The sequence below is a fragment of the Muscardinus avellanarius genome (assembly GCF_963383645.1).
Source record: "Muscardinus avellanarius genome assembly, chromosome: 16".
In the NCBI taxonomy this organism is placed as follows: Eukaryota; Metazoa; Chordata; class Mammalia; order Rodentia; family Gliridae; genus Muscardinus; species Muscardinus avellanarius.
In genome coordinates this window covers 32,638,888-32,655,811 of record NC_137802.1, presented here as the reverse complement: position 1 = coordinate 32,655,811, position 16,924 = coordinate 32,638,888, and the positions used below count along the sequence as shown (strand labels likewise).

The 16,924-nt window shown below is 42.5% G+C and overlaps 1 protein-coding gene across 15 annotated transcripts in view; it reads right to left on the bottom strand.

The window, feature by feature from the left end:
* The window catches only part of SYNRG (synergin gamma), a gene marked incomplete at both ends in the record, with an annotated part of 101,053 nt that overhangs the window by 7,170 nt on the left and 76,959 nt on the right, over window positions 1-16,924 (bottom strand). For 7 of the 15 annotated variants that reach the window (XM_080713705.1, XM_080713708.1, XM_080713698.1 and 4 more), the window contains 5 exons: window positions 5,033-5,181; window positions 9,163-9,259; window positions 10,074-10,127; window positions 11,079-11,242; window positions 13,478-13,840. In XM_080713705.1, the coding sequence (XP_080569831.1) occupies window positions 5,033-5,181; window positions 9,163-9,259; window positions 10,074-10,127; window positions 11,079-11,242; window positions 13,478-13,840 (827 nt within the window). Of the gene's footprint in view, window positions 1-4,980; window positions 5,182-9,162; window positions 9,260-10,073; window positions 10,128-11,078; window positions 11,243-13,477; window positions 14,072-16,924 lie in introns of all 15 variants that reach the window. The other 8 variants (XM_080713706.1, XM_080713710.1, XM_080713700.1 and 5 more) reach the window with 3 other exon arrangements.

Genomic DNA, 16,924 nt, shown 5'->3' with positions numbered 1-16,924 from the left:
GAACCCAGGAGCATTTTACCTCCACGGTACACCTACAGACTCATTTTACTTTTTTTATTTTGACACAGGATCTCACGAAGTTGCTGAGGACCTTACTAAGTCCTGGCTGAGGCTGGCTTCGAACCGGGAATCTGCCTGTCAGCTTCTCAAGTACTGGTTACAAATGTGCACTACCACACCTGGCTTCTAATGGGCTTTTCACAGAGGTTAAAAACATAGTATTACCTCTGTAATCGACATTATAGACTTTGCTCATGTCACTGAATCAAGACTGAGAAATAATTAAAATCTTGGAAAACTCTGAATCTTAAATCAGTCAAATTAATAAAAGTCCTTTTTTAATACCTACTTACTGAAAGTATAAGGACAGTAAGTGAAAAGGTCTTACTATTATTTCCAATGAAAACTGGAGGCTCTGCATAAGTTAACTGTGCTCAAATTAATCTTTCAAGTAATAAAATTAACCTTCATGGTCTCAAGAAGTTGGAGAGGGCTTCGCTAAGTTGCTGAGGCTGGCTGCGAACCTGTGATCTTCCTGTTTCAGCCTCCCAAGTACTGGGATCACAAGTGTGTGACAGCATCCCTGGCTCTTTTTTTAATTTTGAAACAGTGTCTTTCCAGCACTAGTACTACAGACCTCTCGAGTGGTTCCTGCAGTCTGTGTGCCCAGAGGAATGGAATGCTTCTACCACAAGAGGGAGTCTCAGTCCACAGACCGAGGGAATTTAATGGGAAAGGGGAGAATATATAATTTTTCTGCCTGTATTATATCATCTTAAATAAATTTAAGGAGATACAATTTGGAGCTTAAGACTGTGGCCAGGCATGGTGGAGCATATTTGTAATCCCAGCATTCGGGAGGCTGAGACCAGAGGATTGTGGTTCGCAGACAGCTTCAGCTACTTAGTGAGGCCCACTGCAACTTAGTGAGACCCTGTTTCAAAATAAAAATACAAAATAGGGCAGGGGGTGTAGCTCAGAGATCAAATGCCCCTGGGTTCCATCCTCAGACCCCCGGGGTGGGGGGGGAGACTGTAGCCTGCTTTGCTTTTCTTAGCCCAAACATCCCTACCTACTGTGAAGCGCTCTACATCACGGGCTTTTTTTTTTTTTTTTTTTAATGTTCCCTGAGGAGCTTCCATTCTGGTGGTGGTACTGCAATACCAGGCTGATGCGTGGAGTGGCCAGAGCAAGCTCCCATTCCATCTCCCTGTTCCAAAAATCACTTTGATATGCTGTTCTTGGATAGAGGATATATCAGCTATTAAACTGATAAGAACAGATGCTACACGGATCTTAGCCAGCACTCTGAGAAGTGATGGATGGAGCATTTTCTTTCATTAGAGAAAAGTAGTACAACTTTTTTTTTTTTTTTTTTTTTGGTGCCAAGGATTAAGCTCAGGATCCTGTGTGTGCTGGACACACATACTCTACCACTGAGCTACAACCACAGCACCAATGCAGCTGTCTTTTGAATGGAAGAGATCTTCATAGAAAGAAACAAATCTTTTCATTACCTTGGAAGCTCTGAAGTAAAAATTACATGGTTTCTTTTTTTTTTTTTTTTTTTTTTTGCGGGTCTGGGTGTGGGACCCAGGGGCATTCGACCTCCGAGCTACACCTCCTGCCCTATTTTTTATTCTTTATTTTGAAACCAGGTCTCACTGAGTTGCAGAGGGCCTCACTAAGTAGCTGAGGCTGTCCACGAACTGCGATCCTCCGGTCTCAGCCTCCCAAATGCTGGATTACAAGCGTGTACCACCACGCCCAGCTTGCTTACATGGTTTCTAAAAAATGTCGGTAAATCACTCTCTAGCATCTCAGCACTGATGCAGGAATAGATGCTCATAATGGGAATCTGAAGGAGAGGACACGAGTACCTCATTCCTCTCCCCATTTACCTCGCATTTGGTCACACTAAAGGAGTTAGCGCTACCATACAAGAGCAGGGGCAGCACTTTCCTGGTTAGATGGGCTACCGAACTCAATAGTGTTTCTTCAAAATAACAAAATCAAACTTCAAGCCTTCTTTAAAATGGCTGTAAGAGCTGGGCATGGTGGCCCATGCTTGTAGTCCCAGCATTTGGGAGGCTGAGACAGGAGGATCGTGGTTCATGGACAGCCTCAGTTACTTAGTGAGGCCCTTTGCAACTCAGTGAGACTCTGTTTCAAAATAAAGAATAAAAATTAGGGCTGCGAGTGTAGCTCGGAGGTAGAATGCCTCTGGGTTCCATCCCCAGTACCGGGGGAAAAAAAAAAAAAAAAAAAAAAAAAAAAAAGCCTGGACAAGCCAGGCATGTGGTACATGCCTAAAATACTAGTACTTGAGCTGGGCGTGGTGGCACATGCTTATAATCCCAGCATTCGGGAGGCTGAGACCGGAGGATCGCAGTTCACAGACAGCCTCAGGTACTTAGTGAGGCCCTCTGCAACTCAGTGAGACCAGGTTTCAAAATAAAGAATAAAAAATAGGGCAGGAGGTGTAGCTCAGAGATCAAATGCCCCTGGGTTCCACCTACAGACCCACACACACACAAAAAAATACTAGTACTTGGAAGGCTGAACTCCTCAGCAACTTGGTCAGACCCTGTTTCAAAACAAAAAATAAAAAGGCCTGGAGGTGTAGCCCCTAAGTTCAATACCCAGTACCATAAAATAAAATAAAATAAAAATTAAAAACAAAACAGGCTTGGGTATATACAGCTCAGTGGTAGAGCCCTGGGCTCCAGTCTCCAGTGAGAACCGACCCACAAACACTCATGTTGTTTGGCAGCTGTGTGTCCACCTAGCCGTCAGTTCAGAGCAGCAGGAATTGCCTCCTCCTACAGCTGCAATCTCATTTAGATGGGTCACATGGTTTAATGTGAAAAAAAAATAGCATATTTATTCCAGCTATGGGAGGAAGATAAATTTCTAGCTACTGTGAAATAAAGGCTATCATCAGAGACAAACTGAATAGGTATGAATAAATAGACATAAAATAGTTTTGCCCAATGAAATGTAAAGGCAAGAACAAAAGAAAAATAACTGATAAAAGTTTACTAGCCTATATATATGTATAGCAATTTATTACAAACACGAGATATGTAAGGTCAGTAACCATATTTCATGGAATAAATGTTCAAAAGAGATAAGCAGCTTATACACGACACCAACAGAAACAGCAAATTATCGCTTGGAAAGCCACACAGCTCCTCATGAGATTAAGTGCCATCTGGAAAGCCGTCTAAACATTTCAACAGCAGCTACATGTGCACACATGCCCTCCCAAACCCACGAGAGTCAAAAAGAAGAGCGAGTCGTTGGTTTATTCAGAGCAAAATGATTCATAATAGGAAAAAATGAAAATAACCTAAAAACTTAAAGAGTAGTAAATAAACCAAAAGGGAGCAACAAACAGTGTTTTTTGTGTGTGTCTCTATGGTGCTGGGGATTGAACCCGGGAACATTCTGCTTCTAAGCAACACCACTAGCCCTAGTTTTTATTCTGAAACAGGGTCTTATTTAATGGCTGAGGACCTCACTAAGTTTCTGAGGCTGGTCTTGAACCTACAGTCCTTCTGTTTCAGCCTCCCAAATACTGGGATTATAGGTGTGCCCCACCACACCTGGCTATCACACAGATTTTTAGAAGGACACATATGGAGACATAAATAACTACAAGTATAAAGGAAACAACGCAAACCAGTGGGGTTTTTTTTTTTTTTTTTTTTTTTTTTTTTTGGTGGTACTGGGGATGGAACCCTTCTACCTCGGGGCTACACTCCCAGACCTATTATATATTTTATTTGGAAACAGGGTCTCTTAAGCCAGCGAGGCTGGCTTTGAACCTGCGCGATCCTCCTGTCTCCGCCTCCCAAACGTGGGGATTACAAGTGTGCGCCACCACGCCCGGCTATTCTTTATTTTTGAAACAGGGTCTCACTGAGTTGCAGAGGGCCTCACTAAATAGTAACTGAGGCTGTCTGTGAACCATGATTTTCCTGTCTCAGCCTCCCAAATGTTGGGATTACAAGCATATGCCACCATACCTGGCCAAACCAGTGTTTTTTTTTTTTTTTTGCAAGATTGTGTGTATATACAAGGATTAAGGAATAAATGAGTGATGTGTATATGTAAATCTCTACCATCTTGTACCCCATTAAGATGTAAGATTACGCCGGGTGAGGTGACGCACAGTTGTAATCCCAGGCTGAGACTGGAGGATCGCAGTTTGCGGACAGACTCAGCTACTTAGGCCCTTTACAACTCAGTGAGACCCTGTTTCAAAATAAAGAATAAAAAATAGGACTGGGAGTGTAGCTTGGAGGTAGAATGCCCCTGGGTTCCATCCCCAGTACCACACACACAAAAAAAAAAGACTAAAATGCACCAATAAAAAAATTTTTAAAAAAGGATGTAGCTTGAGCTTGGCGTGGTGGCGCACGCTTGTAATCCCTGCGCTTGGGAGGCAGACACAGGAGGATTGCGCAGGTTCGAAGCCAGCTGCGTGCGTTGGCTTAGGAGACCCTGTTTCCAAATAAAAATGTAAAAATAGGTCTGGGAGTGTAGCCTGGAGGTAGAAGGGCTTCCAGGAACCCCAGTACCACCAAAAAAAAAAAAAAAAGGATGATGTAGCTGGACGTGGTGGCACTTGCTTGTAATCCCCGTGCTTGGGAGGCAGAGACAGGAGGATCACGCAGGTTAGAAGCCAGCCTTGCTGGCTTAAGAGACCCTGTTTCCAAATAAAATATAAAATAGCTCTGGGAGCGTAGCCCGGAGGTAGAAGGGTTCCATCCCAGTACCACCAATAAAATAAAAAAAAAAAGGATGTAGACAGAATGATGTCCTGTACTCTTATTTTCTCATCCCAAAGCCATCCTCTCCTATGCAACTAGCTGCACACATCATCTCCCTCCCTCCGTGATGTAACGTGACCCAGAAGGGACCTTCATTCATTCTCCTGTAAGTGCCATCATAGGAGTATATTCTTCGCTTCACGGCTTAGGTTTCTGGAAAGAAAAGCAACAGCTGAACAGTTTAGTAAGCTTACTGTGAGCGTGGCGAGCGACATGAAGCCGATTAGGTTATTCCACACTTTATCGATGTCCTTCAGCAACTGCTGGAGTTTCTCACTGCACACCGCAGTGGCTTTTATCCCCAGCTCGACACGTTTGGTTACTCTATACACTTCAACAACACCTGAAAGAGTAGAGAGTTCGATGTTGGAAGTATAGAAAAGGAGATGAGCAGCCGGGCGTGGCAGTGCACACCTGTCATCCCAGTAGCTGGGGGCAAAGACAGGACTGCAGGTTCAAGGCCAGCCTCAGCAACTTAGTGAGGCCCTCCACAATTTAGTGAAACTCTGTTTCAAAATCAAAAATAAAACATGGCTGAGGGTGTAGCTGAGAAGTAGAATGCCAGCCAGGTATGGTCGTGCATGCCTGTAAATCCAGTACTTGGGAGGCTGAGACAGTAGGATCACAGGTTTGAAGCCAGCCTCAGCAACTTATGAGGCTGTCAGTAAATTAGCAAGACCCTATTTCAAACTAAAAAATAAAATAGGAGCTGGGCGTGGTGGCGCATGCTTATAATCCCAGCATTCGGGAGGCTGAGACCAGAGGATTGTGGTTCGCGGACAGCCTCGGCTACTTACGTTCTTCGCAACTTAGGGAGACCCTGTTTCAAAATAATGAATAATAAAATAGGACAGGGGATGTAGCTTGGAGGTCAAATGCCTCTGGGTTCCATCCCTAGACCCATAAAAAAATAAATAAATAAAAAATAAAATAAAATTGGGCTGATGGTATATGTCAGAGACAGAATGCCCCTGGGTCCAATCCCCGGTACTTCCTCCCCCATGGAGATGAGCAGACAAGGCAGCACCAGTGCTTGCTGGTACCTTGGCTGGAGCTAAGGACTGTGTATGGACAGAGGTGAGCCTACTGTTCTTTGGGACCAAGTCTCCTTAAAAAAAAAAAAAAAAAAAAAAAAAAAAAAAATATATATATATATATATATATATATATATATATATATATATATATATATATATAATTGTATCTGTTACTAGTTCCTGAAAGAACCTGAATTAGTGAGATACTTAAACGAAATCATGCTCAGGCATGGTGGTACATGCCTATAATCCTAGCAACTCAGGAGGCTGAGGTGGAGGATCTCAGGTTAGAGGTCAACCTGAGCAACTTAGTGAGACCCTCTCTCAAAATAAAAAGTAAAAAGGATTGGGGATGTAGCTCAGGGTAGAACGCTTGCCTACCACCTGCCAGCCTCTTGATTCAATCCCCAATATTGGGAAAAATTCATTTTATTTCTAATCAATTCCTTATCTTGCTCTATGGATTCTTCCCCTCTGTCCCTTAATGACATAAACAGATTTCTTAGCTTCCTGACCATCTTCAGCTGTGAAACATTTCAGTCAAACTGAGCACCATAAACTCTGGTCTGGTCAGCGTTTCCCGAGCTCCAGCCTGACCAGCAGCCAGCGCCACATGCCCGGGAGCCTAATCGTTTTCAGGTCTTCTCATTGAGGTTTTCACCTTCTCATTGAGGTTTTCTGGCTTCCCCCTTTCAAAATGGTATTGTTATAGTGTGTCTTTATTTTTTTTATTTTTTGGTAGTACTGAGAATGGAACCCAGGGGCCTTCTACCTCCGGGCTATACTCCCAGACCTATTTTTATATTTTATTTGGAAACAGGGTCTCTTAAACCAGCTGAGGCTGGCTTTGAACCTGTGAGATCCTCCTGTCTCAGCCTCCCAAGCGTGGGGATGACAAGCATGCGCCACCACGCCCGGCTATAGTGTGTCTTTAAATTCGTGAGTGCAGCGTTGTATGCCGTGATAAAAAAGTTAAATAATCAATAATAGGTAACTAATTTAGTTCTGTATGGTGTTTAATAGTCAGTTAAGTAATAAGTTCTTAATGTCACATATATAGATCTGTGTTTATAAGTTTTGTTTAAAAGTTTTAAATTGACAGGCAGAGAGCAGCTAAACGGGAAACACCCAAAGCAGCTGCCCAGGCCTAGCCCACCTGTGTGTCTTAGATAAGAAGCCCCTGCCTATGCCTAGTTTGAAGTTAGATGCTTTAGGAATTGGTTTAAGTTTTATAAGGTTGCTGTGATTAAAAAGAGGATTAATAATTGTGACAATAATATTATGCAGTAATATTACTGTATGAGATAATAACAACCAATAGTATTGTGATCAATAGTATTGTGTGCCAATAGTTCAATAGTATTGGGTGGTAATTATAAGCCTATAGTTATAAATTTAATAGCAGAAGTTTATAATAGCTAATAATAAAAATAAGATAATGGGTGATTATAAAAGTGTTTTTTATAATCTTTATTAGAAAATTTTTTTTTAATTTAATGACTTCTTTATTGCATCTATAATTTTATTACATTCTTGAATCATAAGTTTAAGATATATTTTACTATCATAATAAATTTGTTTTTCATTACGTAAAATTAATTTTCCATTGCTACTTTTGCCTTAATTTCTCATATACTCACTAATAGTTTTAAAGCTCAACAAAAAAAAGTGTTTTATGATAAAAGAATATGTTTTTAATTGTATAAAAGCTCTATAAGTTGTAAGCTCAAGTGGCCAATATTAATGGGCAAATTCCTAGAAAAGCTAAAAATATAGGGTATCTGCCCTAGCTAAGAGCATCCACCCCTACCAGGGCTGTAAACCTAGATAGGAGACCCTCTGCCCCTACCCCCATTATCTTAAAAAATGTCTGTACAAGTTACGCAGGAAATGTAAAGTGGAGAATGTAAAGCGGGAAATGTAAAAAACGTCATCAATGATGTAAAGATGACTTGCAATTTGATGTAAAATTATAAATTCGACCCCCAAACAGAGCTCTGGGCCCATGCCATTTCTGCTGTGCCAGAGGTGCTTGGGTCCAGGTTCGAACCTGTAATAAAGTGTGGCTTTGCGGACATAATTGGCTCTGGACAGTTTTTCTCGCTGGCTAGGTTGTAACAGTATCTCTCCTGCCTACCCCTGGCACTTTCCTGTCCTCTCTCCTGTAGCATCTGACATGCTTTGCTCATTCCTGTTCATACTGTCTGTCTCCCTTCACTAACGTGAACCTCCAGCGAGGCCAGGATTGAGTCTGCCTTGCTCACTGCTGTCACGCAGCCTCTGATCTGGGGCCAGGCACATGGAGGGCCCTCCCAGCACCTGCTGGATGCGTGGGGAGCAGGGGGACACGGCCTCTGCTTGCTGCCTGCTGCCTCATCTAGCTCCTCTTTCTCTTCTCAGACAGGCATTAGCAAATGTCTGCCAGGAGATGGGTACCTGTCCTTCCCTCTGGTAGACTTCCTCGTATCGGTGGAAAATTCTCTCATGAGCCCCCTCACTTCTTAGGGTGGACGTAATTCCTCCCTTTTGCTCGGGGAAAGAAGAAGAAAAGCCTTAGTGCTGTGCTCAAGCCCTCGCATTCTCCTGCATTGCCGTGCTGAGGCGGGGTAGTATGCCCTGTGGCAGTTGGCTGTGTCTGGTGGCATAGGACCTGAAGAGTTCAGCTCCAGTTCACGGACAGCAGGAAGAGAACCATTCTGTGTCCTATTAAGTGCATAAAAGATGAGTTTGTAAGTCCTTCCAAATTCAGAGGATGAGGATCTTCCTTTAATTGCTCTGTGATGGTAAGGTTAAGATTCTTCTAAACTTTTATTATTCCCACTTTCAGCCAGTTTAGTGGGATTTTCTCGATTCAAACAGAAACTCATAAATCTAGAGAGAATAAAGCTAATAACTTGGATAATGCTCTTGTTCTCCAGGAATGTTTTAAAGAGGCACTATTATTATCCTAGCCTTACAGATTGGAAAACTGAGGCACGGGGAGTTATGATATACATATATATGTGTGTGTGTGTGTGTGTGTGTGTGTGTGTGTGTATCAGCAATAGTGTTATATATACACATATATAAATATATATAAAACAAAGACTTGAAAGCTTAGCTATAGAGATATTAAGTCAAACAGTTGTTAATGCCTGTGATTTAAATGCCTTATTTACATGTACAGATGCTACTTAAAATGTAAAATTATTTGTAGCTTGAGAGATTTAGCTTAAAATATTGAACATATGTGAAAACTGATAAAAATGCAATGTCATATCAAATAAGTAAAATGAAATAGAACATACCTAATAAATACTCCATGCCTTGTGCTGACTGAATAACTTCTGTGCAGACGGCACTGCTACTAATTCCATTTAAGGCATCATTTGCCTTCTTAATGACCTACAAGAAATGAGATCACACAGCCCTTATATAACCAAGAAAGGTCCCTGCAAATCAATTAGCAATGAAGCTGGGCGTGGTGGCGCACGCTTGTAATCCCTGCATTTGGGAGGCCAAGACAGGAGGATCTGGGATAGGAGAGATAGGAGACAGGAGGATGGGGTTCAGGGACAGCCTCCCCTACTTAGTGAGGTCCTTTGCAACTCAGTGAGACCCTGTTTCAAGATAAAGAATAAAAATAGGGCTGGGGGTACAGCTTGGAGGTAGAATGCCCCTGGGTTCCATTCCCAATACTGCAAAAATAAATAAATAAATAAATAAATAAATAAATAAATAAATAATAAAATAACAATGAGTAGAAAACCCAGTCAACCAAAGAGTCTCATGAAGTCTGAAAAACCATGACTGAGACTGATGTATGTACAGGCCTATGCTGAAAAAATCTGATAATTTTTTTTGTGTGTGTGGGTCTGGGGATGGAACCCAGGGGCATTTGACCTCCGAGCTATACCCCCTGCCCTATTTTTATATTCTTTATTTTGAAACCGGGTCTCACTAAGTTACAGAAGGCCTCACTAAGTAGCCGAGGCTGGCCGTGAACCTCGATCCTCCAGTCTCAGCCTCCAGAATGCTGGGATTACAAGCGTGCACCCCCACGCCCGGCTGAAACCTTACTTAAAATGTATGACATTTGCGTCTCACAAGGCTGTAGACCTTAGGTTCCTCTCAAATTTGCTTCCACCCATGTCCATTCAAAGGAACGAAGGAGAGACAGGGCACCGGAGAGCACCTGGCACCAAGGTGGCATACTCACTTCCAGGGCACTCCCCAGGCACCTCTGCCATTCATATGCGTATCTCTCATTTTCCTGTGGATTTTATAAAAAGAACTGGGTTAAACTGGTAAGGCTAGGATTCTGTTAGGACTTCTGTCAATAAAAAGAGTTTGGGAGATTTCTTCCTTATTAAATTCATTCTTCCAAAAGCAGTTTATCTTTTTGAACTGATTAATCTTTGTTTTTTCTTTTTTTGTGGTACTGGAGATTAAATTTAGGAGCACTCCACCATTACCTATATCCCCAGCCCTTTTTATTTTGAAACAGTCTTGCTAAGTTGCCCAGGTTGGCCTTGAACTTCCTACTCTCCTGCCTCAAAGCCTCCTCAGTCACTAGGGTAACGGGCATGCATCACTGTGCCCACTGGTACTGATTTCCGTTACTATTAACTAACTTCTGAGCACATGACCTGTGAATATGAAGGAAATGTTTGCTGGCAGCCTCCTTCTGTAAATGATGTCTTATTTACTCCAGTTAGGAACAGGGAATCTTCCTTCAAGAATACTTGCCACGTGGGTATCTAGTGTAAGAGCTGATATCTACCTCTGGCTTTCCACTTCACAGATGTAATGTGCGTGTGTGCATGTGTAACAAGTGGGGAAAGGAGAGTTAAGTGTTGGCCACAGGAGGAAGCCAGCAGAAACAGCAGATCCAGAACACTTTTCATCTCTCTCCTCCAGTGTGCTGTGTAACATTCAGTAGATAATAACGTCTATGCACTCAAAGAGAAATCCTCCCCCTCGTGAAGCCCCACGTATAGCTTTAGTTTTAGAGTCTCTGACTTCTTTCAGACGGTGCACAGCTAGGAAGTATTTTTGCCCAGGGCTAATGTTACCAGTCCCTCACTTTAATTTTATATATAATGTCTGGTGACTTCTTTCTCTCCCTCATTTCCCCATGTGAAAGTTGAAAGGACTTTTCCCTGGAGTCTTCAGGGCTCAGCTGGCCTTTTATTCCCTCCCCTGCAGAGAACTGCCTGCTCACCTCCACCTCTCCAGTCAGGTCTTTGTACTTGTCACGGATGACAGGCAGGGCAGGTTTCTCGTTCAGAGTATTGGAGCGGTCTCTGAAGGGCTGCTCCAGAGCTGGAGAAGGAGAGGACCGGCTTATTTCTTTGTCACCAAGGCTCAGGCTCCTCTTGTGCGATCCTGGGAGAGTGAGTGGTACAGTCAGAGCGTTGATTACTCAGTTTAGCGCAAGCAGAGGCTCCTGCTGGCTAACGTGACCTTCTTTTGCACCAGACACGGAGAAACACAATCCTCACTCGCTCTTTCCAGGAAGCTACTTGTTGAATCCTTATTATTCTCTCTTGCTTGGTCCCCTGCCTTTACGTTTCTCCACTACTTCTCTCATCTATTGCAATTCTTCCATAACTAAGTACAGAATCGTCGGGAGTCTGGAGGGCCTTTCTAAATACCAGCGCGTGAGCGTTGTGTTGCTCTTCCAGTTATTCGTTATGGATTTACACCTGACCTTCCGAGGGCTCTCTTAATCCAACCGAAACCAAGCAGAAGAGGCAGGACAGAAAAAAGCAGAAGAGGCCAACTCAAATGCCTTCAGAGACGGGCGAGCAAAGCAAATGACAAAGATGGTCAGCTGGAGATAGAAAGCCATGGGACTGGGACAAATTGGAAGAGTGCGCCCCATGTACGGGGTATTATTACTACTTAGCTCCAGCTAGTTGTCAAGACACGGGAACACAGGACTACTATTGTTAGACATCATGACTTTTAAAGAAAAGCTAGAAATCCAGATTGTAAAACCTGATATATATATATATATATATATATATATATATATATATATATATATATATATATATATATAATTTTGGTGAGGTACTGGGGATGGAACCCAGGTGCATCCTACCTCCGAGCTACACCCTCAGTCCTACTTTTTATTCTTTATTTTGAAACAGGGTCTCAAGAGTTGCAAAGGGCCTAAGTAGCTGAGGCTGTCTGCAAACCACGATCTTCCTGTTTCAGCCTCCCAAATGCAGGGATTACAAGCGTGTGCCACCACACCCGGCTCATAATTTTAAAATATACAGTTGTTTCACACTTTATGGATAAATCAAAACAGATATGCAGGCTGAATGTGCCATCATATTGCTGCCTCTGGATTAAGAGCCACAGTCTGTAGTCAAAAACAAAGCTGGAGCTAACCTACCCACCAGTGATTCAAACCCACTTCTCTGGCTACTCGAAAGAGCACACCTCTAAATAAGCTAATGAACAGTAACTGTAAGCTATGCTCGTGTTTAGTCCAAAAGCAGCTGTTCAACATAAACTGAGGTGTGTGTGTGTGTGTGTGTGTGTGTGTGTGTGTGTGTGTGTGTTATTAGGGACTGAACCCAGGGAATTCTACCCGAGTCATACCCACATCCCTATTTTATTTTTTTTGTGGCACTGGGGATGAAAACCAGGGGTATTCTACCTCTGAGCTACACGCTGGTCCTATTTTTTTTTTTTTTTTAAAACAGGGTCTCACTGAGTTGCGAAGGTCCTTGCTAAGTAGCTGAGGCTTCCCACGAACCATCTCCCGTCTCTGCCTCCCGAATGCTGGGATTACAAGTATGCGCTACCATGCCCAGCTCCTATTTTATTTTATATTTATTTATTTATTTTTGGTGGTACTGAGGATGGAACCCAGGGGCCACCTACCTCCGGGCTACACTCCCAGACCTACTTTATATTTTTTATTTGGAAACAGGGTCTCTTAAGCCAGCCGAGACTGGCTTTGAACCTGTGCGATCCTCCTGTCAGCCTCCCAAGCGTGAGGATTACAAACGTGCGCCACCGTGCCAGGCTTCCTATTTTATTTTTCGAAACAGGGTCTTGCTAACTTGCTGAAGGTCTCACTAAGTTGCGGAGGCTAGCCTGGGACCTGTGATCCTCCTGTGTCAGCCTCTCAAGTACTGGGATTACAGATCTGCACCACCACACCCCACTTGATAAACTGGTTTGCTGTCACTTCAGAAGCCTTTATAATAGCTATGTGCAATTGACCCTGATTTTGAAAGTTGGAAATTTATTTTATGTTGCCGGGCATGGTGGTGCATGGTTGTGATCTCCACGCTTGAGAGGCCGAGACAGGAGGCTTGCACAGGTTCGAAGCCAGCCTTAGCTACTTAGTGAGGCTCTCAGCAACTTAGTGAGACCCTGTTTCCAAATAAAAAATATAAAATAGGTCTGGGAGTATAGCCCGGAGGTAGAAAACCTCTGGGTTCCACCCCCAATACCACACACACACACACATACACACACACACACACACACACAAATCTACTTTATGTTAAACCAACACTTTATTCCTAAAAAAGAATATCTAACATCTGAGTGGAATAAACCCTCATGAATAAAATCTACCTTGACACTACATACCTTGAACCGAAAGGTCAAAGGTTGCCAGCTCACTTTTGATCATTTCTTCACTGGATTTCATTTTGCTTTGCGAATTGGCTACTAAAAAGTCAAATTTGCTGATTTTGGGCTTTTCACTTTGAAACTCTCCAAAGTCATCCAGACATTCTCTGGGCGTGTCTTGAGAGGTACCACTGGAAGCTGGGCTTGGACATGCGGCCTCCTGGCTCCGGTCGGCTACAGACAGGTCCTGTCTTGTGAAATCTTTGTAATCCCCATTCTCGTATTCCTTTTGCTCACTGAGCTGAGGAGTCATGTCCTTAAAGTTAGCAAAAGCTGGGAAGGCGGGCTCTAAAAGAGTGTCTTCACTTGCAAAGGTTGTTACTTTGGAGAGTGATGTCATGGTGATGCTTTCGGAACTGCCAAATGATGTCTCTTTCTTCTGAAGCAGCGAGGCGGCTGAGGAGGATCCGCTTCCTGCTGAGAGGACAAATGGAGAGAGTTTTCTGCCCTGAGATGCATCGTCCCTGTCTGACCAGTCAGAGCTCGCAAGTGCGCTCACTGTAAAACTGCTACTGTAGCTTCCAAAAGCAGCATATTTTAAGTCCTCTATATCTGTAAGGGAAATAAGACCCCACAATTAGAGGCAAACTCGTAATTTAAACAAAATGTCCACTACACCCTGCATAAGTAAAATGCTGGGCATGTTTCATTAGTTTTATGTCACTTTGGAGTAACTTCAGAGACTGGACTAAAATTAAAGGAATTGAAGCTGGTTTTTTTTTTATATATTTTTTTAATTTTTTGGTGGTACTGGGGATGGAACCCAGGGGCCTTCTACATCCGGGCTACACTCCCAGACCTATTTTATATTTTTATTTGGAAATAGGATCTCTTAAGCCAGGGAAGCTGGCTTTGAACCTGCAGGATGATCCTCCTGTCTCAGCCTCCCAAGAGTAGGGGTTACAAGTGTGCGCCACCAGGCGGGCAATTGAAGTTCTTTGTAACATCTAGTCTTAAAATAGCTCACATTAGCTGGGTGTGGTACCTCACATCTGTAATTCCTGTACTTGGGAGGCTAAGAAAGGAGGATCACATATTCAAGGCCAGCCTCATCATCACATCAACCTAGTGAGACCGTGTTTCCAAACAAAAAATAAATTGGGCTGGGGTATAAGCTCTAATGAAGAATGCCTCTGGGTTCAATCTCCAGTACCACACATATACAAAAAAAAATTAACATATCTCACATTAGCCTTGAGCTGGCATTTGTATTTAGTTACAAAGAATCATTTTCTTTGGATATAAAATATTATTTTAAAAGACAGGAGGTTCATCTACCGATGTATATACTGTTTGGTATAACATTAGGTCATTTAATACATTGCCTCTTCCATTATAGACTTTATTTTATTTTATTTTTTTGTGGTACTGGGGTTCCTGGAAACCCTTCTACCTCTGGGCTACACTCCCAGACCTATTTTTACATTTTTATTTGGAAACAGGGTCTCCTAAGCCAGCGCGTGCGGTTGGCTTCGAACCTGCGCGATCCTCCTGTTTCTGCCTCCCAAGCGCGGGGATTACAAGCGTGCGCCACCACGCCCGGCTTTCCATTATAGACTTTAAAATGTACTTGTATCTTCCCTGCCTGAAACATGCCTTCTTTCCTCTGGAGTTTGTTGAAAAATATTCCTTTAAATTATGGTCATATGAAATGTACATGACATACTAATTAACAACTGATAGTTAAAAAAATGTCACCTAACTTTTTATAAATGACTAGGAATTTCCATCTCTGGCAAGACCAACTGTGAGATTTTAATCAAGCAAACACTTACCTAGTTGTTATTTTGGTCAGTGTGGACGTCACAGTGCTGTGATGGACTATGAAGAAAGAAAAGTCTAATCTACTTTAACCCTTAAAAAGCAGAATCAGAGGTCTACGTCTTATTGGGCTCATGCTTTTGCTTCATACTGTGCATCAGTTCACCTCTCCTATTAAAAATAAAGGAGCCGGGCGTGCTGGCGCAGGCTTGTAATCCCAGCATTTGGGAGGCTGAGAAGGGAGGATCGTGGTTTGAGAACAACCTCAGCTACTACTTAGTGAGGCCCTTTGCAACTCAGTGAGACCCTTTTTCAAAACAAAAAATAAAAACTAGGGCTGGTATAGCTCGATGGTAGGATACCCCTGGGTTCCATCCCTGGTAATGGGAAAAAGAAAAAAGGGGGATAAAAGAAATGCGGGGGCAGAAGACTCATTATACAAAGGATTCCTCCCCTTGCTTGTGGGTCTCTAGACAGATGACTTCACCTTTCTGAACACTGGTTTAAAGATGAGCTGGTCTGTTTATCTTTAAAAGGAAGAGGAGACCAGGTAATTGGATGGGCTGTGTTTGGACAATCAGCTAGGACAGTGTTCGTGAAGGCCGGCTCAGTGCCTGCAAGCTACCTCTAACAGTTAGTGGTTGTTCAGCAGAGTTGCTGCCAGCCTCAATTTGATGTTTGGTTACTGCTTTACAGCCTAAACGGGAGTTATTTCTAGGTAAAAGTAAAAAATCGAATTTATCACTTTGGTGATGTGACTAGGGAAAAGGTTTCTTGTTCATTTTCAAAAAGCAAAACCAGCTGAGGCTGAATAGGGCTGGCAGGGAAGGCGGCCTCTACAGCAGCTCTGTCCTTTCAGTCGGGCTGATGAGCATTTATCGCTGCACACAGGCAAGAAGGCTAACTGCCCCTCTCAAAACCACACGCATGATTTGCAAGGAAAATGTGTGAAAGTTTTGTGACCCAGATTTTTACAGACCGAGTCAAAATACTGGGTCATATTTTTCTTTCAATCACAGCAAATGCTGTATACTTTATGAGCAGCCGGGGGCTCCTGATAATTCCATACCTCTTCTAACAGTATGCCTTGAATATCTTTCTCTAAGCTCTGTTAAGAAAAGAGTTGTAAATTAATAATAAAAATGCTAGAAAAAGCCAACCAGTGAAAAAGCAAGTATGTTCCCCAAATGGTGGTGTATTTTTCAATTCTATAGTATAAAGGGTACCCTTTGAATGTGGCTTATTAAACAGAAGGAAAAAAAGATTCAGGTGAAAAAATGTACAGTTGAATGAATAAAACAAGTCTGTAGACAAAATACTTTCCTAGTCTCTTGCTGTAGTATTTTTTTCTTCACTACTTAAAGGGATCAGAAGTTATCTAAACTCAACTGAGGTAAAATTCAATCAGGAAGGAGGTGCAATTAAATATGGCTAGTCTTCAAAGGGAACATTCAGAAGAATGTTCCACAATACAGATATTTTATTATTAGGCTCTAAAAGAAAGTTCTTTCAGAAAACCATATTAGGAATTCCTCTCAGAATCTCATCTACTAAAGGGTAGCAATTTTCCTAGAGACAAAGATAAACTTAAGATAGTTCCAGTTCAAACACTGCAACCAGGTTGCTATGGTAGTAAAAAGACCT